Below are 24194 nucleotides of genomic sequence, written 5' to 3'. Positions count from 1 at the left end.
TCAAAATGCTAAGAAGCTCATTTGCTCTTTTCTTCCCACAATTTGTACGACTGCTGCTGGCCTCTCACCATCCTCCTTGTTGGCGCCCTCCTTGTTGGTCTTGGCGGCATCGCCACTTGCGGACGCGGCAGCCGCCTCCCGCTTTTGCCGGGCAACAAATGCATGGTGGTGCATGTTGAACAGCACGGCGTAGACCATTTGCCGGATGGGCCGGAACAGGGTCACTCCCCAGGGGATGTCGCGGGGAGCCTCGTCTTCGATGGCCACTGGAATCTTGATGGCGCCCTGTCATGAGGGAACCACAAGCAAAGTCTTGTTGAATTGGTGGCAAGACAGTTGGATAACACATCAAGGCTAGTCAGTTGGTCGGCAGCACAAATCACTCTTGCGAGGAAAAGGTGGCTCAAGGTTAAAAGGAAAAACAAAGAATGAGAGAAAAGAAGCCGGGACGTCCGTATGGTATTGACAAGCATATTTCACCGTGTACACCTTGCACCGTGGTCTCACTGCAAGACCTTGAAAGTGCTTTGGTATCTAATATGGCACATAATATTACACATCTGTTCGTAGGATGCAATGCTAGACTAAAGGCCTCATAGAGATGCATTAGCGTGACCATATCCATTTTGCACCCGTCAACGGGAACATCCCAATCCATCTACTGCAACATGCAAAACTGTAGTAGCTGGCAGCAGCTGCGAGTTCACCATGTAGCAGATGACAATCACTAACCACCTCCCCTTCAATATGGCGGTTAGCTTATGCCATCTCTGGTTAGGCCTTGCAATGGATACTTTAGGCAATATTTGCTGTGGTACTGCTTTTTACAATTTTTTTTCTCAATGACACCGCACGTCAGGAGATGCAAATTTGTACTTCGTTCATGTGTAGTACTGTTTAACATGCAGTTATGCCGTGTTCCTGTCAGGCGAGTATTAATGAAGTTTTTATTGTATTGTACAAGTGGCTTTAATCAACTGCTGCCACAACAAGGTCACGGCCTAGCACACCCTAGGATGTGACACACCAACCTGCGACAGCAGCTGGTAGATCCAGGGGGACATGAGACCCTTCTGGTGCCGCTCGCTCGCTGTCCGCATCACCTCCGGAGGAACCTTGGGAAGCTTGGGGGTCTCGGGCATGACGAACGAACCGCCGGCAATTCGAGCCTCAGCACCACTGCTGCCGCCGGCACTCGTTGGCTCACCACCAGGGCTAGCTGCACCGGCACCACCCTTCTGGCCCTGACAAGTAAGAGATGCAAGGGAAAAAAAAAAAAAGAAACAAGCTGAAAAGCATCCAATACATCACGAACAGGAGTGTAGCCAGACAGGGGCGCCTAGATTCGAACCTCTTTGGAAACGCCCCTACCGTATTTTGTCTAGCCACGCAGCAACACCGTTGCAAACATGGAAACACACTACCAACAATGTATACTTTGCCTTCTTGAGAAACAGCTAAATTAGAGCAGAGGCTGCTGAGATTGTATATCGGGAACTGGAAAGGACTGACAAAGCAGCATTGCCGTCTGTTTACTGTCCTTCCTGCAGTTGCATACAAATCCTCAGCTGAGTCTACCTGTTCAGTACTCCAAAAATCTCCTCTATCAAGTTTGATGTTAGTACCTCCCAAAAATGCCGTACTCGACTGCATGATGACAATGTTATGACTGTTGTCGACTTGTTAGAGCTTCGGAGTAACAATGGTGGCAAGCTACTGAGAGCTGCTCTTCTGCAGCAGTTTCAATTCTTCATGCACTACAGATCAACGAATGAGCTGTGGCAAGCTGACGTCCGTATGGCGAGGCTCACCTTTCGTCCCTGCCAAGATTTGGGGCTCTGGCGGCCGGGGCTGGAACTGTTGCTGCTCGACGAGCTTGGTCCCAGGGGCCCACCATTCACTTGTGCTGGACCGTTTGGCTGCGAGACACCTGCAGTGCGAGTCATCCCTGAAGGCTTGAGAACTGTGCACTTTGGTTCCACGGCAGTCACAGGCACAACACCAGGAAATATGAAATGCGACAGCTACGGCAAACAAGTACAGTCTTTTTGGGTTGCAGGTAGAACAGGACAGTACAACCTTGCTCATGCATTTTTGAAGGGACTGTAAGAAACAAACATAAGACCCGGGAAACGCAAGAGCCACAAAAAAAAAAAAAAAGGAAAAATGAAAAAATAATTGAAGAGTTAACTAAGAGGCATAGCTCCTTTGCGAAATCCGTCCACTTCCTCTTTCGATCCTCATTCACCGTTCATACAATATCTTTTTGCAAGGGCATGGTTTGCTTCAACGTGGCTGACAGATGTAAACACAGTACAGCAACGCTGCCTCGAGCGCAGCAGCATGCGTCAATGCATAAAAAAAAAAAAATCACGCCATATTCACGGAATGAATGATGATGAGTGGGGCGAAGCTCGAGAGGGGAGATCATCGGTAAAACCGTAACTCTCCCGTTAAAGTTCGCCCATTACATCATTAAGAAAGACGTAAGATTCGCAAGTGCACTTCATAGAACTCGCAACTCGTAAGACTCGCAAGTGCACTCCATAGAACTAGACGGTCACGTACCACGAAAGACACGCATGCACAGACCCACGGCTTTAGGAAGTATAGCGTAGTGGGCTCCTCGCAAGTGCACTTAAAATTATGATGATTTATAGCGTAGTGGGTTCCTCGCAAGTGCACTTCACCCCTAAGATTATGATGATTTATAGCGTAATGCATTCCTCGCAAGTGCACTTCATAGAACTAGGCGGTCACGTACCACGAAAGACATGCATGTACAGACCCACGGCTTTAGGAGCTTCGCCCCTAAAAAAACAATGCCTACGCTATCTGTAATCTGAGAGTGAAGGCACACAACGGCGCACTGAGGCCTCCAAGATTCGTGCAAATGAGGATACGACGTGCTGCTGACAACCCGTCAAACCTGCAGCGCAGCGCACATGTCCGCACCCTGCACCTGCGTGTGCTTGCAGTGTTTTCCGCGGCAGCACCTGTTCATACCTGTGCAGTAGCATAAATTCGTATGCATACATTCATTGCGGGTTGAAAACCGGTTCGCAACAACCATACTCTAGCACACTGCAGGCAAATGGGCCAATGGGCCTTGGCCGGGGCCACGGAAAAATTCATATGACTCTGAAATTCAGATTATTCAGATGCTTCTGCACCTCACTTGTGCCTGAAAGATTGGTAGAGGAGTAACGCGACGTACCGTTGGCACCTGCTGCGACGCTGTCGTCCTCGGCGTGGTTCACACGCAAGTCCAGAGGTTCACCTGGCTTGTAGGCACCGTTCACAACACTTCCGTTGTGACTAGCCGTTGGGTAGCCGCCGCCCGTTGCCTGGCGGTATGCCGTCAAACTTGACAGCTATGAATGAAAAAGAAAGGGGGCAGAATAAAAGAGCAATTTTCAGAATTCGAAGATAATTATGGGACATCCTTTTTCTTTACATTCGTGTTATTCTACAGTCGAACCCACTTATAACGATCCCACATATAACGATCTATCGGTTATAACAACCATATTTGGGTGCACTTACGATTTTCCTATGCTAACCATTGAAGCTGCGTCCAGATATAGCGAACATTTTTGAAAGCCTCCTACTTTTACAACGAACACTTCGGACACGGTCGCGGTAAAAACATGGCACATACCAAGCAAAAAAAAGTTAAGACATGCCTTCTAAAGCGTGACAGGGGCGCGCGCTCTCGCGTGCCCCGCTCCAGTTTACTCGCGATTAAGATACCCAGATCGGCGAGTATCGCACGCAGATTTCGGATGCTGCGAGCGAGGTCGCTCACTTTCCAGGCATTTCTTCAGTGATAGAATGGCAGTGAGGGAAAAAAAATAGTAGGCAGCATGAAGCCTTGCGGTCAGCTTTCGCACGGTAACCTTTCCTGACGCCGTTCTCTGCTGCTACGACCACCTGCGATGAACCAAACAATGCCTTGGAACGCAAGAAGGCATAAATGCAAGAAGTGATAACCGCGATAGCTTTCCATCGCAAAAAGGTTCACTGCGTCCCTAAACTCGTCGACGCCACAATGTGCCGCGAAAAGTCGTCCGTCTTTCCGGTAACGGCAGAGACTGGTCGATCGGTGATTACGACTTCCGCGCGATTGCGGCGATGCCTTCGCGGATAAGCATCAGAAAAGAACGAAGGCCAGGTGGCGGCCGTCGGTGAACGTGAAATTTATGCCTTATAGCCGACAACCTTATCACAGTCATCTGTAGATACTCGGCTTTGCGTGTGGCGTACGCTGCGGATTGACGGCGGTACGAGCGCGCCATGCTGCCGTTTGCAAGTTCGCCGCCGCCGTGTCGTGCGAGACCGCTTTTCCTTTAAGTGCGCGTCGCTTTGTAGAAACGAAAGTAGCTCGCTGTTGTTGAGCGGCGCGGGCACCGAGAAACGTCGATGCACTGACAGCGAGCGTATACAGCGTGTTTGACTAGGTGACAACTGAAGCGCGCCGCGCATTGTCGTGCAGGGCCGCGAGAGCATCGCGGAGACGTAGAGTGCGCGTTGCTTGGAAAATTCCTGTTTTCGCCGCGTTGAACGAAGAGGCTAGTCGCCGCACCCGTGCACAGTCCGGAGTGAAGCAAGCACGAAGAACGTACAAACGCGCGCATACGGCATACAGCAAGCAGCCCGGCAGTGACTCCGCGACCCGAGTAGGCGACGCGCTGCACGCAACTAGCCAGGGATGATCGGCTCCACGCCGCGGTACCGCGCTTCGGTGAAACGGTGTCAGCTCATTGCAAAGGCGGTTAATTCACTCGTGAGCACGCAGCGGGCGTCGCTTCACTATGCGAAAAGGCTTAGCTTGTCACCGAAGGGGTTGTTAGCACTTTAATAAAAGTGCACAAAGAAAAAAAAAACGGCTTGGCCGCTAAGCGCACGTTTTTAAGGGCGAGTCCATATACAACGAACTACTGATATAACGACCACTTTTCGCGACACTTTCGAGTTCGTTATAAACGGGTTCGACTGTACATCCATACTTGACTGAATTAAGTACACATATTGTTCAGATGTGTTGTGCTCAAGACTTCACTCAAACCTTGCGATTCTTGACTAATGTATTCTTAATACAGTCAACATCTCATTTTTTGGACTACCTAGGGATCGCGATATCGTCCGAAAAAACGAATTCATGCTTTTCTATTACGCTCAAGCGGTCAAATCACCACAGCCACGTCCGAAATAGCTTTAATGCCTCCCAGTACACTTATCAGGCATTTTGGTGTGCGCCCAGGCTCTCACAAATACATTCGGTACCTACCGCGATCCCCGCTTAACTACGTGTCAACCGCCCCTTGCAAATTTGCGTCTCGTGATGTGCGCCGCTGATACCAGCAAAGCGCGGAATCGACTACGGCTTTCTCGCATAAGCGTTCGGAAACGATGACGCGGAACAGAAAGATTGTGGCGGAAGAGCAGACGACTCGTCCGGCTTTCCCCGATATGTGTGCGCACGTAAACGATGCGCACACACATCGCCGAATCACCACTGATGCGCAGCATTTGCTGCCGTGTGAAGCCGATCGTTTCTAGTTGTGTGCAGTACATCGCCAACTAAGCTGACGCCGTCACTGTACTGTTGCTGTACTGTACGCAGGCATTTGTCATGAAAGGATTCGTGATGCCCCCTTTGTTCCTGACCGCTCACGGGTGTGGCAATGGCGAGCGGGTTTCGTTCGTGGAGGCAACGCGTCTGTGCAGCGCACTTAGCAGTCTCACACAAAGAGGCAGCATGAACGGTGGCGCGGCGCATTTGGGTTCTCGCCTATTAAATGCATGCAGTATGCTTGCAGCTGCACTAGGCCACATGCACTACCGAGCAGTTTATCGAAGATGCTTATCATAAGGGCTGTCAGCGATTAAGCCGTACTGGCGCGTTTGCCACCTGCTGCTATCACGCCTCCATGTATTTCCGCTGCTTATCCATAAAGACATAGCCACACGGCGCCGTGATAGCGGCTCCTTTGAATTTCTGGTCTGCATCACCCCATAAGACTTTGGCATTGTGGCAAAGTTGACTTTCGGACTCTGCTACTGTTGCATACAGATCTACTCGTGAAAGCGCTGGTTCGAACCTACGAGATGATAGACGCGGCAGAGGTGGGGGCTTCAATTAATGCCTTTTGGACCCACAATTTGGGCAGAAATCAGAGAAATCAGACGCTGAAGAGTTTCAGTGCCCGAAATTTCGTATGTTCTTATACTTTGACGTCTATTGGGCTGGTGGCTGTGCCACGAAAGCATCTGAATTTTCTAGCATGTTCGGAAAATCGGGCGTCCGAAAAATCGGCAATTGACTGTACATACATGTACAGTCCTTCCATATTAAAATGCGATAATTTAGGGCCAAGTAGAGCACACACTTTCGTTAGCAAAGGTCATCACACATATTCTTTTTTTCTGGACAGTTGATTGAAAATCTTAAAAGAACACATGGCACATGGCACTTCCAAAGAGGGTGAACGCTTCATAAGACGCGTGGGGCTGTAGCCATTCAATTGCATGGATTGATGTCACCATCTCTGGCATACGAAAGTCCTGCAGACTGCCATAAGAGGACAGACCAGTTCACCTGCCAAGTCTGAGTTGGTCTAAGGCAAAAACATGGAAAACATTCACACTGTCTCAGGCTAGATGCTTAGCTTTAATTTTATTAATATAGTCCACAAACCTCATGCGAGCTAATGAAATGATGTGAGAATAGTTTCGGATGTTACCTTATTTCGAGAAAAATGAAAATGATACTTTTGACATTCTTCGCTGAAAGCGAGGCAAACGACTCTTTCAACAGGGCAGTGCCTTCAGCAAAGTGATCATGTGTAAGAGTGCACTGCAAGATGAAGGTAAACGAAGACACATTTATTACGGAGAGGGTTCCATTCATTCAAAGGCTCAATGTATCTTGCCACGTCTTAGTCAGTGGTCGACACAACTAGCAAAAACAAGTTGTGCACACAAATGTGTACAAAGAGTCTCAGTTAAGGCTTTGTTTTCAAGCGCTCACATTTTAAAGTATCTTTTTTTTTTAGCGTACAGGTCTGATAGGTGACCGCGGGTTTTACTTTCGGACATAAACTAAAACGATTAAATTGCTTAACCAATGACTCAAATTTAATAAGTTACCGTACGAATTTTTTCCCCCTTAAATTTCGCAGCTGAACAACAAGAGTTCCACCCTAAAACAAGACACGTTTGCTCCAACCTCTCTCTCGGCCGTCTCAGATGCAAATTTGGCCGGATCTGATCTCTGCAGGCCATCTTCTCCGGGTGATAAGTCGAGGACTGGTGACGAAGCATCAGCTGCGCGAGCCAAAACACAAAAACAAAAGCTGGAAAAACGCAAATAAAACTCATGGCAGTACCTGCACAGCACTGCAATACTATTTCGAGCATCTGTAAGCAGCCTTGAGAGCAGTGCATTACACTATATTGAACTTTAGCCAGTTTCATTTTGTCTCATTTAAACTGTGCCACAAATTGGGGTGAGGTGTTGGCAAATCGGTCAATGTTAGAAAACCTCTGTCTAAGAAGCTGCAAACTCAACTGCAAGAAATTCAAGACTATGATTCCTTGAACATTTTTTCTAACAAGTCCTTATAAATACAGAGAAACAAATTAAAGGTAAACATTCGGCAGCAGTCTGTCAGGCCGGTCAGGCTTCGAAACTTCGGGTATCCTAAAATAAATTTCTGGCTGGAGTTTTCTCTTTTTCCTCCAGAGAAACAAAATATGCAGTGATACTTTAGTCAGTTGTGTACAGGTTTTTTTCCTCTTTTTTATAAAGAGGATGAAATCAGGCTGAAGCACCCATTGAGGTTATTTATTAGCCGTAAAAACTGCATGACAGCAGAACTTTTTTTTCCACTTTCTTTTGCATTGCTTAAGAAAGAGGGCACACCGAACATTTAATCAACCCCACCGGTTCTTTCTGCAATTTCGCCAAGAAGCAATGCTCTGCATACTTCGGTTGAGCAGTCCGATAGCACTGTATTCATACACGCTTGCCGTCCTCAAATGCGCTTTTGCACTCTTTAGCACTCGTAACATGGTTCCTGTAATCTCTTCTACATGTTTAGTGGCCAGGTCAACGCCATTTTATTCCTTTTGATCGCGGCAAGAACACAAGATAACCTTGTTTAATCTTCAATAAACATAGCTACCGTAAAATCCCGAGCAAGCACCTTCCCTATGGCGAAAGATAATTTGACAAGATTTGGAGGAGGAGGGGGGGGGGCTTGCTCGGTCACAGATCGAAATTCAAGATGGCGGCAGAAGAGCGGGGCGTGCTTCGAATGAAATGAGTTATTGAATAGGCATGCATTCACTGTCGTTATTAGCCCTCATCAAGCGAATAAAAACACTGAATGAAGCAGTGAAAATGGCGGAAGGGCAGGGGGGAGGGGGCGCTTGCTCGAGATTTTCGCTGTCAGTTTCGTTGCCACATACAGTAAAAGCTCGTTAATTCGACACCTGTTAATTCGGAAATTCGGATAATTCGGACGGCTCTATTGGTCCCGGCCGAAGTGCATGTTAATCTATGGAACCAAACCTTCGTTAATTCGTCAGAATTGGGCTCAGCACCGCTTAATTCGGACAAATGTTGACGGCTGCCGCTGCACAAAAGTGTGGTAAGGCAGCGCTGGCACCACTGGAGCGAAACCGAAACCTGAGTGACATCGCCATCGTCATCAACTAGTGGGGGCGATCGCAGCGTCACCGAACGTCGGCGTCTTCTTTCTTCGCTCCACTGCGCCTCCGACGCCATTTTCCCTTGTGTTGTGTCGGCACCGTCTCTTCTTGCGGAGTTCTCTTTTTTTCCCCGTTGTGACCGTGTTTACATGTGAGGCCTGAGCATGCGGCAGCAGCTGACGATGGCATCGGCGAGGTGTCAGCCGAGTCCACCGACGATGACTGCCCGACCTTCGATGCTGTCCTTCCCTCAGATATGACCCTTCAGGACTACATCGCGATTGATGATTGTGTCGCCACGACTGGTCTCCTGCCCGATCAAGAAATTATTAATGATGTCGCGAACTCATCGCACCTCACGGGAAGTCTCGGAGGCTCTTTTGATATTAGAGGACGTTTGCCTGAGCACTTCCGACAGTTTGCGTGCTATTGGCCATTTGGAAGAGTTAAGAAAAATTGTAATGTCAGCCAGAATCTGCGCGAAAATGCAGACGACCATTACAAAATACTTCAGCAAATAAAGGTATGCTTCTCCAACTTGATTTTAATGTTGTTTTTCCTGTTCATTCGTTAATTCGGCATTCGGTTAATTCGGACATTTTTTCCGGTCCCGTGAAATCCGAATTAACGAGCTTTTACTGTATTTACTTCCATTCCACCCCTTTGCCTCAGTCCCTCTCTTCATTCCTTTGCAAGCTTCACCGTCAACATCAAAGTTTCTTCTCCATACATTCCCCCTCCCATCAGCACCACACTGCCAATCGACGCATGTCCAAACAACATGCGCTGTGGCATTCTAGCCTGAACAGTGGAAGAGTGCACTTCAGGAGGATTACAGGTTCTATAAGGCTTGAATTGAGGCTCTTCTATCTGTCGTTCCCAACTGCCCAGGACTGTCCAAGGCAATACTTCCAGTCAATGAGCTTTGCCTGAGTAGAGTCGCAGACAGACCTAAACAGTCTTGGTACAAAAAGAAACTGAGTAAGGGATAGTTGTTACAGTGCCGTATGGTTTGACTGCACTGAAAATTTGAAATTCAGTTCGCTGAATGCAACAGTGTCTCTTTTCAGTTTTTATTTTCTACTAACGACCAAGTGAAAAGCAGTAGCGTAGCTGTCTCTACTTGATGGTGACAATAATTCATTTCTTTTGACTTCAATATAATAATAATAATAATAATAATAATAATAATAATAATAATAATAATAATAATAATAATAATAATAATAATAATAATGAAGACATCCCTGCCTCCTTCCTGCCCTTGGTGTATAGACTCCAGCGCAGTCGAACAGAATGGGGATTAGTATGTCCCTGCGTAGGCCCACCTTTGCCATTGACTGCAGGCTGCTCGGAGATTGGCGGCAGCCCCGACGAAGAGCCGGACGTGGATGGGTAGCAGCCGGACTCGTGCCGGCGCCCCTGGCTTGAGGGTCGGTAGCGCAAGAACCCGTCCCGGGTGCCGTTCAGGTAATAGTGCACGCAGTTCTTGAGCCGCTGCACCTTGTCGCGGGGTGCACCAGGGAACACGCGGGCTCCCAGGGCGTCCAGGTCTTCCGTCGAGGGCAGACCTCGCACAAACTCGACCACCGCGGGGATCAGAGTCTCGGGGGGAATCGCCTGCGCAGATACAAGAGTTGCGACTCGCAGTTTAACGTTTCGAGGAACTTGGCTTTGTCCAAAAATTAAATCGCGGGGATTTACGTGCCGAAACCAAGACGTGCTTACGAGATGCATATAGCATAGGTACTCTACATTAATTTTGACCGCCTGAAGTTCTTTAACGTGGACCAAAATCTAAATAACAATGTGTTCTTGCATTTTGCTCTCACTGAAATGTGGGTACCGTGTCTGGGAGTCGAACCCGCACCCTCGTGCTTAGCAGTGCGACACCGTAGCCACTGAGCTACCACAGTGTATCGGCAATGTGTCAGAGTCTGCTTCAACATTACAATGTAAAAGCATGCGACCTTTGGTGGCGATTCAACTTCGTGATGCAAGCGTAAGAACAAGCAAACAAAGGTGGCACTAGCACAAGCACAACAAGGTATCACAGGTTACTCAGTCTGCAAGATCTGCACGTTCCGATCTTACCGTTACTGAAGGGGTAAATTGGCGCAAAAAGAGAGATTTGCACAATCTACCTTTTTGGCAATGCAAAGCCAATTAGTCCCAATATTAAAAATTGCTTTATTGCTCAAAATGTCGATTGTTCATTAAACAATTAGCATGTTGGTGCACTGTGTACAGGTGGCCTACTTTGTGGCACGGCAACAACAATCTGCATAGGAACACGATTGTTCACAAAATTTAGCACATATTCCTGCAAGAGCAGACAAAATTTCAGCTGCTATGCTATATGCTGGTTACACGAAACAATCGAACTGATGAATCGAAACAAAAGAGTGATGTAGTCTGTACGTCAAGCACAAGCAAACTAAAAAGTAAGACATTTTACAATTGAAATCACAAAAATTGACAGGTGCAATACATTACTACTAGGAGTAATGTGGAGCACTGGCTTTCAGTTTCGAACTCAAGCCTCACAAAAATGCTGATCAGGAAATTCAAGGACGGCAAAGGAAATTCCGTTTACACACTTGAACGTGTGAACACTAAGCCGCAATTACCATTCCACAGCTGCCGATTGCACTTCTGTTTCGCTTCATCTGTCTATCACCGCAACAAGATAGACATTTGCATGAAACTTTTCAACTTTTGCTCTAGAACTTTTTTACTTGGCGACTTACTGCCTCCTCATTTGCGAAACCCTTCAATCATGGATGTAATGCACACACTAAAGGATATTTCGAATGCTATCCTGTCATGTCTGATACTCTATTATAAAGCATAAGAAGTGGGTAATGGGGCATGCAATCGTTCAGGTATTTGGAAACCTAGAAAAGTGCTCACCACTGCAGAGCACAACTAGTTTGGGGGGGTGTAAGAGAGCTAATGCCATTGATGGGTCTAACAAGATTACTAGGTTACAACACAATGCAGAATGACTCAGTCAAGCACAAAAAGAAAACAAAAAAACTATGCTCCAAGACCATTTTCTAGTCCCCGGCCCAGAAGGAAGCTCAACAGGAAAAATAAGGGCAGTACAGCAAATGTTCACAAACCTATTGACACTTCCCTGTGATGAAACCACTGCTTGTTAAAAAAAAAAAATTCCCCCTCATTAGCACAAGGAGAGACTTGACTTCCTCATGACAAAACCACTTCAACCCTCACGACATTTTTTTCCTCCTTAGCAGTGACATGCTTTTTCTGTAGAGAATGTAACGAGCAGAGTAGCCGACACTTTTTCCCAGTTCCCACAAACATGTGCGCGATTCTCTGTACATTTTAGCACTCTTACCCCGATTTAATCGACACCTGAGATATCAGAACGCTGAATGTTGTAAATCGGTTGCATAGAAGACCACATTACCACGTGAAAGAAGTTTAGCGAATGACGAAATCCTTTCTGGGTGCTTACACCAATCTGAGCAACCAATACGCCGGCGAAGAGGCATAATCAAGTTTTTGCACTACCCATTAGAAGTGTAAGAGTCCTTTTAGTGGCTCTTAGCAATGGCTAATCACTTGTGGAAATTGCACGATATCATCGACGACCAATGTGGGGCCAGTAAAACATGATGCGAGAAGCAAAAATGACCAATTACTGGTGAAAGAAGCATGTAAAGGAAGTTGTCTGAGTTAAGTGTACGGAAGGTTATTTTTATATCACAATCACTGATAGTTATGTTTCAAAGTGAAAACCTGAGACTTCTGATGCCAAATTGCCACCATAACCTGTGCATATGGCTCACTGCAAAAATATAAAAAGGAAAAACTATCTTTCGGAATTACAAAAAAAATTATGGGACACTTTTTTCCCATTTTAGCTACTCTACATGTGTACTTGAATGTATTATGTACCCATGTTGTAATCAAAACTTCACAAGTATCCTGCGATTTTTAACTAATGAATTCTTAATACATATATACGTTAACCCCTTTATATGATGCTCTTATAGAAATTTTTTTTAAAGATTATACTAAAACAACTGAATTACTGGCTATTGTTTGATACTTGACACTAACAGTAACTCACATAACTCAGTAACTTACGTTTAACAAAAAGTAGCATGAAGCAACAAGGATACATAACCCTCCAATGCCCTTTTGTGGACACTACACTCACCTTGCCTTTGGCATCGGGACAGAGGGAACGATGGAAGGGCACGAGGTCCTCCTCCGAAAGCAGGTAGTTTCCGAGCAGTGCTGCCAGCACGCAGAAACGGTTCGGGTGAAGGTTCAGGCTGCGAGCCACCTCATCCAGGATGAACTCCCGTGTTTCCAAGGAGCCCTGGAAACATGAAAATGGACAACTGTAGCTAAGTCGCCAGTGCTTGAAAAGGTGTGGGAGTTTACCGCTGCAGAATTGCACAGAGGGTTATCAAGAATGCTGTAGCGAAGTGCTCCAGTTTAATATTGCCCACTCGAGGCTCTTAACATGCTCTCGGAACGCAGTGCAAGAGCACTGCTGCATTCCGACCTCACTGAAATGCAGTCAATGGCGGTGGTGGTGTGGAATCGAACGCAGAACCAAGAGTGTCCTGTCTTTACCTGTCGCCATCCGTGTGATTCTTTGCGCTACTGTTCTGAGTTATGCACTACCAACTAGACCATCAACCTCAGGGGCGTAGCCAGGGGGAGGGGGGGGGGGGTTCAACCCCCCCCCCCTCGAACTTTTGCACTTTTGCTTGCGTATATTACACGCACACATACAAACGTATGCACGAACATACATAAAGTATGGCTGAACCCCCACCGAAAAAAATTTCTGGCTACGCCCCTGATCAGACTGTCCTTTTGTACAGATACTCAACTGGCATAATGGGTCAAAAGTGCAACTAACCCGGTACCATTGTTAATCATAAAAGTCATGGACAAAGTTGCCAAGGATCCATGTGATGGCAGGAAAAAAAAGCCAGGAGAAACAATACTTTTCATGGCAATCAGGCCTTTATGTGATGTCCAAATCAGTGCACATATTGGCAACAGTGCTGCTAGGCGTCGCTCATTTCACTGTTCACAAGTACTGTCCCAATGTGAAAAGACTAGCACATGCGACTGACTAATGGAGTGGCCAGGCGACAATCAGGCAACAGTGCAGCGGAGAACAATCGGACAGCATAAGTACTGAGCCGTTGTCGCTTCTCGCATAAAAGGGTAGTTAGTTGGTAGTTGCGGCCCGCAAAGAACTGCCTTTTGTTTCAGCAGCCAGCAGTACACTATCACTTGAACACAGTTGCAAATGGTTGCTGTCATCTTGCGTTATAAAAAAATCTGAAACTAGTCCGGCATCCTTGCCAACTTCTCATCTTGAACAACAGCACCGCATAGGACAATTTCGCTGCTTCAATCAGCATCCAATTCCAGTAATATCCTTTGAAAGCCACTCCACATATTTCAGAATTTTGCTTCCTACTACACTATCGATGTTCATGTATCCGTTTTACCCTTTTCAAAAACTTTGTTGGGTCTTTCTAATCGCTTTCAGGCTATGAAAAGCCCAAAAACGGATGCTCTGTGTAAGAAAGACTCAGAACTGAGCAACAGCACAGGTTTTGCACAACCCCGTTCAACCTTCGCAAACCAACAAGGTGAAGCCGTTACAAAATTAAGGGCGATGGAAGGCAAGATGCGTTCAACTGCTAAGGGCTCAACTCGGGGAAAGAAGAAATATACGACGTGCATCACAGCAAGAAGCGACGGAAAGATTAAAAACAGGCCCACCCAGTCTCTAGCCGTGCAATGCCTTACCTCTACGCTCACTTTTTATTACGTCTCGACGAAAAAAGCGCGACAGCGCCAGCCTTTCCTACTTTATGCTGCGCACAAGTGTATATTTAGAAGCACAGGGATCGCTGGCTTTGCGAGTCCCCTCCACCATGCGAGTCTGTAGAGAGCAGCACACGCAGATCTCAGAGCAAACAAGCTGTACGGACTGAGGATGATTTCTTTAAAAAGTAAAGAAAAAAAGAGGAAAAGAAAAATAAAGGCAAACAAAGTATGTCAAGCGCACTGGCAACTAATGTCTATGCAGACGCGCTAGAAGGCAGACTGCCACGTGCAAACTCTGCACATTCGCTCACCGTCCCAGGAAGTGCCTCCCCCCACCCCCATAATTTGTCTACGAAGCTTCATCTGTCCATGCATCAACTGTTTGACTGTGTGTAGACAGGGCAGCAGTTGGCAGGGACCACAGGGTTTCCTACAAAAGATCACTAGAGGAAACTCCGGTGTTGCGATCTTTAGCTACCCAAGGAATTACGGATAGTAAGGATTTGTCTAAGGTTTGTGCTAGCAGCTGCTGACAGACTTGTGTATACTGATTACGTTACATTGTTACATGCATTCATAATTTTCTAAGCACAAGTCAAATGAAGGGGTACTGAACAAAAATTTCGGTGTGGCGTTTTTTTGCTGCAATATGTTACTGGAGCCCTATTAGTCATAACACAGCATACCGCTTGCTGCAGCACGTGACAAGATAATTACAGTGTGTTTATTACCGGCCAGTCTCAGTTTCGGTTTGGGAGAGCTCAGAAAATGACAAGACGGCGTGTGAAACGGCACGCAGAAATGTGATGCACATCCATGCTGCCTGCATGGTCTTTCGCATGTGGCATGTGCAGCACAATGTTGTTGCCGTCATCTTCATCATCGCCACCTGGAGGCAAAGACTTTCTTGAGGCTTTCACACATTTGCCGCGGGCATGGACTAGCGAGCAGCCGCTGAATAGTAGCCTGCTGGTGCAAGCACGGCAAAAGTGCAGTGGCGACTATGACGTCACGATTTAGCTGGGCCTCTCGGAGCTTGGCCGCAGTGGTGACGTCGCAGAAGTATTGGACCGTAGTGGTGCGGCATATAGCGCTGGATCGGGAACGCAAACTTCAAAATTCATGCAAATTACCTTCCAAGCTGTATTCGCTGTTCAGCTTTGGCAGATGCACAGGTTTCTAATTAGAATGGCATGAAGCTGAATGTGTAGGTAGCGTAAATATATGCATGCTCACGAGAATTGATCCCGCAGGCTGTCTCAGCTGCGAAATTTTTGTGTCAGTACTCCTTTAAGCTCAGCAGACATGAGCAACCACCGCAGATTGTTGCATTTGTAATGAAACACTGCATTCAGAAAGTGATTAACCTGTAATGTCGCAATGCTGCTAAAAACCAGAAGGATGAAGTTAAGCCAAATACATGTACTACCCATCCCTCCCGTGCTGGATAAACCATCACGCTTGAAGCTCCTGTACACACTGGAGCCAGAGCTGCCTCTAGTAATTTTTGCAAGAAACTCGACAGCAGGGCTCGCTGAATGCAACAGATTCCTGCTCTTCCGATATAAAACAAGGCCAGACGGTGAAAAAAATTGCTGGAACTGATGGGGATCCAACAGCTCAAGGCTTCCTTGAAGGTGTTGCAAATGCACGCGTGGTGCAGGGATCCGGTCTAATCTTCACCACATTGGACAAGATTCTGCAACGATTCCTTTCCCTTGTAGTTTGGTGACACTGTTTTTCACATCAGCTTTCATTTTCTGCCATGTGCCATTTCTGTAGTGCTGAATAGTGAATTTTCTAATATAGTGCACTTTCAGCCATTATATCGTAACATTGTCTCTTCGCATACTTGTGCAGGTTTCTAATCTGAATAGTACGAAGTTGAATGTGTAGGTAGAGTAAATATTAAGCCCCTTTTCTTGGATCCTGTGCCCCATAAGCTTTTGAAGCCGGTGACACGCATATATATATGCATGCACATGAGCAGTGCAGGCAGTTGTCACTGTGCCCCTTCCAAATGTAAACATCTAACACAGCTCTGCTTTTCGAAATAATCATTTGTAGACACACTAAATTTGATAATAAAAGAAAAGGCATTGAGAATAAATGCGAGGGAATCGATAATAAAAAGAAATATATAAAGCTTTTCAAGGGTTTCAAGGAAAACATCATATACTACCTGCATTTTACTTCTGAACCTCTAATGCTCCATGAATGAAGCGTATATCATGTTCCCTGTTAGGATAAGGAAAACACTTGCAACTAGGAACAACTGAATGCTGAGGAAGTTGACACAGACTCATGCCATGAAAAGCGAACTGTGCAATACGACTACCTTCTCATAATTCATACGCCTTTCAAGGCACAGAAATGTGCAAACTGTCCACGCAGTAATCCCCCCCCCCCCCTCCCGCTGCCGCCGCCAGGTAGGTGTCATATCAGTTAACAAAATATGGAACCAATACTTCAAAATGTACGCTGAGAACTAATACAATCTCGCAAAGTGAACCCCAAGAATGTAATCCATTAAACGAGTGCAACTGCCTAACAATATTCAGCTTTGTGTGAAGCAGAACAAACACGCAAGCAAAAATGTGACATGCAACTGTTAAGAACTGCCAGAACGTTGCGCGACCTTTTTGATGCGAAATGTCACAACTACTAACATACAAATGGCTGCAACGCACCTAACTAAATGCCGCGTGCTAAGGTCACAAAGCAACACGTGGAAGTTGGCCGGTACTTGAATACACCTCCAGGTACACTTCGCGACGATACGCCTCGGTACTTCAAAGATTAGAAACGCGCTACGACGATTAATGGGAAATGCCATAAACCTGTTTTATAGTCGCTAAGCTCAGCTGGATGATTCAAGAATTCAGTGAGAGCATTTAATACACCCTGCGTCTCTATTAGACGTGAAGCGGATATGTTCTTCCTTCAGAGCCAAGCAGCAACTGCAAAGGTCGTTAAAAATAAAGAGCCACCAGGAAGCCTTTCTCTCAGTAGAAAATGAAAGTTAAATTGCCTGTCACGTGTGTGAACATTACATGGAATTGCACGTCCACAAACCTGCTTTCTTAATGACATACCTGAGGTTACTCCGACATCCCTACTTTTAGGACATTAAATCGGCTATGACAGCTTCATAGAATGCAGCAAGTTTACATGATATCCCTGAAGAAATGCTTGCCACACAAAATTACATTAAAATTATCCCTAGTTGTATCTTCTGTAGAACCATTCCAGTTTATACAAAAATGCATCTTTTGCGTGTAGCTCACATTCAGAGCAAAAATAACATCCAACAGACGAACAAGCCGTGACAACGCGCCACAAATCATATGGTCAGTACGTCTTCATGCTATTTATTAACTACATTCATGCAGCACACTATGCGCGTGGCATTAAACCTTAGGGCATTACTACGTCAATGTAATTTTCCTTGTCCATGTGGCAATCAGCCTTCTCAAGAATTTGACACAGCTTGCGACCGTACCCGCATTGATAACATGACAACAATTTGAAACTACTTTGGCAACTGTGCAGAGTGAGCAGGAAGACGGAAACGTTGAAGGAGTACCAATGCAGCATTCTTGCCGTTCGCTATTATCTTGACTCATACTAAACTGCTGCTTTATCGTGACCACAATCTGTACGCCAACAAATTCGTGGTAGCTGCCCTTATGAAATGCACTTGAAACCCAAAATGCATTTATCATTGATCCTAACTGGATAAGACTTGAAAGCGAACATCTGACTTGAAGTGCAGCGGCGCAAATGCCAGAGCCAGCAATTGACCAACACCAATGTAATGTAAATCAATCCCATTCTGTTTTTACTCCAAATTCGTCATTAGCCCTTCTCAATATGTCGGCTGGCCTGTGTTCGCTTTGCCCGTCAATAAAGCAGTGACCGAAATTCGCAAAACGCGTGCGATATCAGAATGACGAGTATGCAGAGATTATTTATTGTAAACTATGCCGAACAAAGCGGAAAGTGTGCGGAATAGATGGTGTGTGGCAGTTTCGAAATGGAATAGAAAATTGCGGCGAATTCTGTCCTGAAAGAAAATATGCAGCTCCGACTACACAATATACAATTATATACAAAGCACTCCCACCATAAGCAGCGAGCACTTGGAGCCAGAGTAATCAGCGGGCAGCCATCTTCTATTCCACTCAGAACAGGGCACACTGCAGCTATTCAAAGCTTTGCTCAGCACATTAATGTGGTGGGGCATCTTCCCGGCTTTTATTGCATGCCATTACAAACAAGCAGAGTGCTAGAGCCTAGAAGGTTTTGACTTATTGCGGAATGCTGTTGGTAGATGGAGAGTAGAAACAGAATGGAATGGTTTTACGTGATCACGCAACAAAACATGCTAGTCTGGGAAATGAATTATGCCACCGTTTACATCACTAGACGCATCCCATGAAGCGCAATACTAAACGACGTCGGGGGTTCTCGGCGAGAAAATCGTAGCAGTTGACATAAAGGATCAGGTCAGCTTGGAAAGCCTGTCAATTCTGTAACGTATGGCATAAATGGGGGTGGTGTGTGACATTACCCGCTCGAAAAATTGCATGCCATTTTGGGGGCTTTGGCTGTAATGCCTCACAATTACAATGGCATAAGCTACTGGGTACTCCTATTAACAAACAAGCTTGTTTGTATGTGTGATGTCCTCATGGTACTCGCACTGTTAATTCGTATAGGCATCAAAACAACCCTTGGAAGGGGAAAAACAGCAAGAAAACTTGGAGGACACTTGAGTTTCGTCTTCAAGAGTAGAATGCAATAGCGTAATCAGGCCCCGTGGGCATCGTCTTCTCCATTGCTGGTCGGCCTTAGATTCTCGGTGCATGCCTCAACCGTGCCGTAAGGAAACGAATGACTGTGCGTGTAAAATTGGCCGTTTCAAACTATCCTAGAATGCCTACTGCAAGTACAGCTGTTGTGTGCCCACTATGCCATAATTCTTCCTTTTGCAAATCAGCGAAGGACCTACTACGCGTCCATAGGGCAACATGCGAACATATGCAGCTGCTCACTTAATTGATGCTTTTGCAGCTGATGATGATTAAATATGTCTGAGCACTTTGTAATGGGTGGGCCTTTAAAACAGCCACCCGTTGCACAATCCACATGTTTTGACATCTGGCACAATTCTACGCTTCTGCCACACAATATTACGAGCGTTAAGGAGACTCCTTCCACTACATGAGATTCATATAGTTTTTTCTTGAAGCAGTTTCAAGCAATAGCTTATCTTTGTGGTAGAACAGCTGTTTGCCACGCAGACGGCCCGGGTTCGATTCCCACTCGAACTGAAGTTTTTTTTTTACTAATTTATTTGCGTCTTTCTTGACTTTTCGGTCACGGACAAGACTATTTTTTGCTCACAACCAACAACGCCGACACTGAAAGTCCTGCGAAATTAGCCCTTTAACGCGTTACAACAAAATAAAAGCAGCCACAAATCCCGATGCTTCTTTCATTCCAGATTGCATTAGTTAATTTCCTGTCAAGAGATGCAAACAATGTTCCCAACAGGAAAGTGCCAAGGTCCCACTGCCTTAAAGGAAATGCACGTATGCAAAATTGTTCCTGCGGCACTAGACAATTTCTAGGGGCCGTAAAATGTCTCCAAAGTGACGAAAGCAACTGCAGCAAGTGCCTATCTTCCCCCTTACTCAAGCCTACGATTCCCAAACTGCTTAAAAGGAAACGAAGACACCACACCATAAGCATGAGCCTGTGCATTTGCTTCTGCAATTTCTGTACAAAGCACCTCGTTGTATCGTTTCATTTAGCAACCACGCGTTAATTCTGTACGGCCCGTCACAGGGGTCTAGTGTTTATGGTGCTCGACTGCGGACCCGAAGGTCGCGGGATCGAATCCCAGCTTCATTTCTACGGAGGCGAGGTCAGTGTACCTAGATTTCGGTGCACGTTAAAGAACACCAGATGGTCAAAATTTCCGGAGCCCTCCATCCACTATGACGTACGGCACAAAGTGGCGATGCAGCAATCTGTGCACGTGCCCTCCCAAGTTGGCAAAGAAAGAATTACACACAGCACCGCTACCCGTAAACTCTGGATATCTCCACGCGCTTACAAATTGAGGAAAAAAAAAAGTATGCAAGCAGCGCCTAGGCTACGACTACATATAATGCTCTAGCGGAAGATTACGTTGATACCACATCCGAACAAAAACACGGTCTCGTGAGCATTAGGCCCCGGCACGAGGAAACGTTTACACAACCTTCTTCCCCCAGCAACTCACAGACAAGAACGAAAGTCCACCGAGACTAGCGAGCGCGCGCCGCCTGTTGCGCGGTTCTTTGGCGTGCAACACGTACGGTCGTTAAAAAAAAAAAAAAATGTACAGGGCTTCTCTAGAGCCCAGTACTTCGACGGTTCGATTCAACACGTCTAAACGGGGCGAGAACGTCGCATTGTGGTCACCGACAGCAATGAATGAAATGAATGACGCGCTGCATTTCCGCCCACAACGGTGTCGGCGCCTTCAGACATCTCGCTAGGGTTGTCTGGAGCTTTGCCCAGTTTTTTCTTTATGTTGTTGTCTCATCACTCGGCGTTGACTTCAGAGAGCCTTTTCGAGAACGCTCCGCGCACGAACAATGCCTCGCCTTACCATAGTCTAACGAGACGCCCGGTTAAAAAGCACGCAACATGCAGGCAAGAACATGTTGTACACGGAACAGCTGCACTCTATGTTCAAGGGCTCCTAGCGCACTGTGGGTTTCATAAGCAACGCTGAGACCGCGTTGAAACCGGCAGTGATCGACGCGGCTTCACGAAACGGGCAAGACGCTAACAAAAACACAGGCGACAGTTCCGGGAATGGATTAGGCCTAGCAATGCCGGCTCGCAGTGCTAACATTTTTTTGAGCGAGTAGGCTTACGACACGCCGGTCGGGACTGCGCGCTCGGACCCCGAATTTTGCAGCGCGCACCGAAACTTGGCTCGTGGTAGGAAAGGTCGGGAAGGCGCGAGCTCCGCGGGAGGGGGTTTGAGCGAGGGTGCCCTCACCTTGTACGTGAGCTTGAGCTGCGCCGACGAGAAGTATCGCGGCGGGTCGAAGATGGCGTACTCGGCATCCTCGGCCATCAGTCCGTGGAAGCCGTTTTCGCGGCAGAAGGCGATCACCTCCTGCCGGTGGTCGTCCATGCTGCACATCACGGTGACGTTGAGGTGCCGAAGCGCCATTCGCAGGCAGGTCCTCAGGCAGACGGGAGCTATCCACCACACCTTGGGCGGCGGAGTGGCCTTGGTTGCCACATGCTTGAGAACCTGTCCCACCTTGCGTCGCTCGGCCTGCTGTTGCCGGTGCCATTCTTCGAGCCGCTGCGGTTCCAGGCTTCCGTTGAAGAAGACGGCGAGCTCGATGTTGTTGTTCTGTATTGTTTGGATGAGTACGGAGAGGAACTGAACCATGCGGTTCCACTGGCCGCCGCATACCCAGTCCGAGAAGTAGCCTCCGTAGAGACGGTCCAGGCAGCACTCGCCGTCTACCACGAGGCACAGTCGGTTGCCGGCGGCGGGCAGTCGCGGGTTTCCGCGACCCCCGGGGCGGCGGACCGCGGCGTTTCGCGCGATCTTCAGCAGGTCCACGGGAACGCAGGCGCCCGGGCAGTTGGCCTCGATGAACTTCTGTAGGGCTTGAATACCCATGGCTGCCTATCTTTCGGAGCGCTCCGATCAGGCACGGATAAACGCACAGGCGGCTTTGCAACACTACGGTGCGGAGCGAAGCGATGCCTGTAGCCGGTCAGCGGCCATCTTGGCGGCGGCTAGTCCGACTCCTCATGTGGCGAGAGAGAAGCAATGCACCGCGGGGAGACTACACCCACCGTGCGGGAGGCCTTGCCGGCGTCTCACCTTCCGTCCAGTGGTACGCGAGCCGGACGAGAACGTATCGGTAGGACGAACGGCCCACACGATTGCGGTGTGCTCGTCTTTTCTATCCCACGGAGACCAGGGGAAACGAACAAATTGCGACGAGCTGGCTAGGCGCACGCACAGCCGAGGATCAAGTTCAATGAGCGACGCAGGAACGCTCGGGTCGAGGGTAGTGACATTTACCGCCGGCGCGGGAGTTTTGTATTGTTTTTGTTGTCCATTTCACCTTGGTCATAATTAGAGGTATGTGTTCACACACGCGCTATAAAAATTGAAGTGGCTAACGAATCTTGTACGATATTTTAGAATAACGTTAAAAAGTATTTAAGTTTTGTTGTCAAACGGCGCTAGCTATAATGCGAATTCGCGTAAGTTGGTCTGCGACTACTCTATTGATCTGCAGTGTCTGTTCATTTCTCTACCTATAACTTTATGGCCTCCGAGACAAACAATTCAGCCACACGCAAGTCACACGAATCACTTATGATCACGATGTAGCTCTACCTGAATCTATATATTTTGTTTCATTAGACTAATTTGCACAAACTGCATGAGAGAGTGTTGCAGACGGTTTGGGCCATATTCGGGCTCAATCGCGATCAAGAGCGCCATACGTGATAAAGCGGCTGCAAATCTCTGAGGCCATCGCCACGTATGTTTTTTCTCATTAGTTCACAGAGGACGCTACCTTACCACACGGAAGGGGGTGACGTGAGATGAGAGCGGGTAATTTGACTTTCCTCCATGCTCTTCGATTAAGAATACGGCTGTGTCCAACGTTTGTGTGTAAACGTGTATGTAAGAACAGCGCGAGGCGGTGGCAAGAACCATACAAGCCCCTTGACGCGAAGTTACCAGTCGAATATTGAAGAATGTATTAAGATAACGTGCTGGGCGAGCGGGTAAACGTTGGTTTTACGTAAAACGAAAAGGCGAGAAATAGCTGTTAGCCTTTTTGTTTCAATTTCCACTAAAGCACTAATTAATTTAACATATGGGGTCCTACGTGCCAAAACAACCATATGTTTATGAGGCACATCGTAGTGGAGGGCACGCTATTGTCCCAGTCTGAAAAAGTTGCGCTGTTTCCGTGTCACTATGCAGAACCAACTAACCCATAGCATGACCATAGCATGATCGAGCGGCCGTGGCATGACTTTAGTAAGTGGTGGAGGGCTCCGGAAATTTCGACCATCTGGTGTTTCTTTTTCCACTTTTTTTTATACGTACACTGACGTCACACAGTTTACACGGGCCTCTAGCATTTCGCTTCATTCGAAATGCTACCTCCGCGGCCGGGATCGAAGTAGCGACCTTCGGATCAGCAACCGAGCACCACTGGGCTCCTGCACCACCGCGGTTTTCGTCCTATCTCTGTGCAGTAGGGTAATTTGACTCTACGATAACGTTACAGTGACTCGGATAACGTTACTGGGCTAGTCGGTTCTCCGCCACCGTTCATATTTCTTTGGTGGAAAATTTGGACGCTCTGTCGTGCCCACTGCTTTCCTTGTTTTCTAGTCTTTCCAAAAAGACATGGAAACGCAGAGATGCTTGAGCGGGTCGACAGCTGTGTTGACGGATATAATTATGTGCGTGTTCTCGTGATTGGTCGATGCAGTACGTTAGCACCAGTAATACGTCTTTTCGTAGAAAGTACAGTGTTCTAGAAGGTAGTAGAAAAGTACGACGCGCTTGCCGGCTC

At 47.1% G+C, this 24194-nt stretch overlaps 1 protein-coding gene across 1 annotated transcript; it reads right to left on the bottom strand.

The window, feature by feature from the left end:
* On the bottom strand, positions 1–22605 carry LOC119406438 (constitutive coactivator of PPAR-gamma-like protein 1). The gene is made up of 8 exons (XM_037673185.2): positions 21620–22605; positions 12911–13075; positions 10047–10338; positions 7232–7329; positions 3218–3374; positions 1812–1930; positions 1032–1244; positions 1–285 (listed from the first exon to the last, which is right to left on the bottom strand). The coding sequence occupies exons 1-8, from the start codon at positions 22259–22261 to the stop codon at positions 1–3; spliced, it is 1971 nt and encodes a 656-aa protein (XP_037529113.1). The 5' UTR covers positions 22262–22605.
* Between the last annotated feature and the right edge of the window lie 1589 nt (positions 22606–24194).

The sequence above is a fragment of the Rhipicephalus sanguineus genome, chromosome 10, assembly GCF_013339695.2.
Source record: "Rhipicephalus sanguineus isolate Rsan-2018 chromosome 10, BIME_Rsan_1.4, whole genome shotgun sequence".
Lineage (NCBI taxonomy): Eukaryota > Metazoa > Arthropoda > Arachnida > Ixodida > Ixodidae > Rhipicephalus > Rhipicephalus sanguineus.
Note: the sequence above shows the minus strand (reverse complement) of the source record. Positions and strands in the feature narration are given on the sequence as shown.

Bases quoted from the DNA above. Each gene is read 5' to 3' on its own strand.
- LOC119406438 (XM_037673185.2), bottom strand. From the start codon at position 22,261: ATGGGTATTCAAGCCCTACAGAAGTTCATCGAGGCCAACTGCCCGGGC. The intron at 1,245-1,811 runs GTGAGCCTCGCC...CTTACTTGTCAG, and splicing joins AATCTTGGCAGGGACGAAAG to GGCCAGAAGGGTGGTGCCGG. The intron at 286-1,031 runs GTTGGTGTGTCA...CCCTCATGACAG, and splicing joins TCTACCAGCTGCTGTCGCAG to GGCGCCATCAAGATTCCAGT.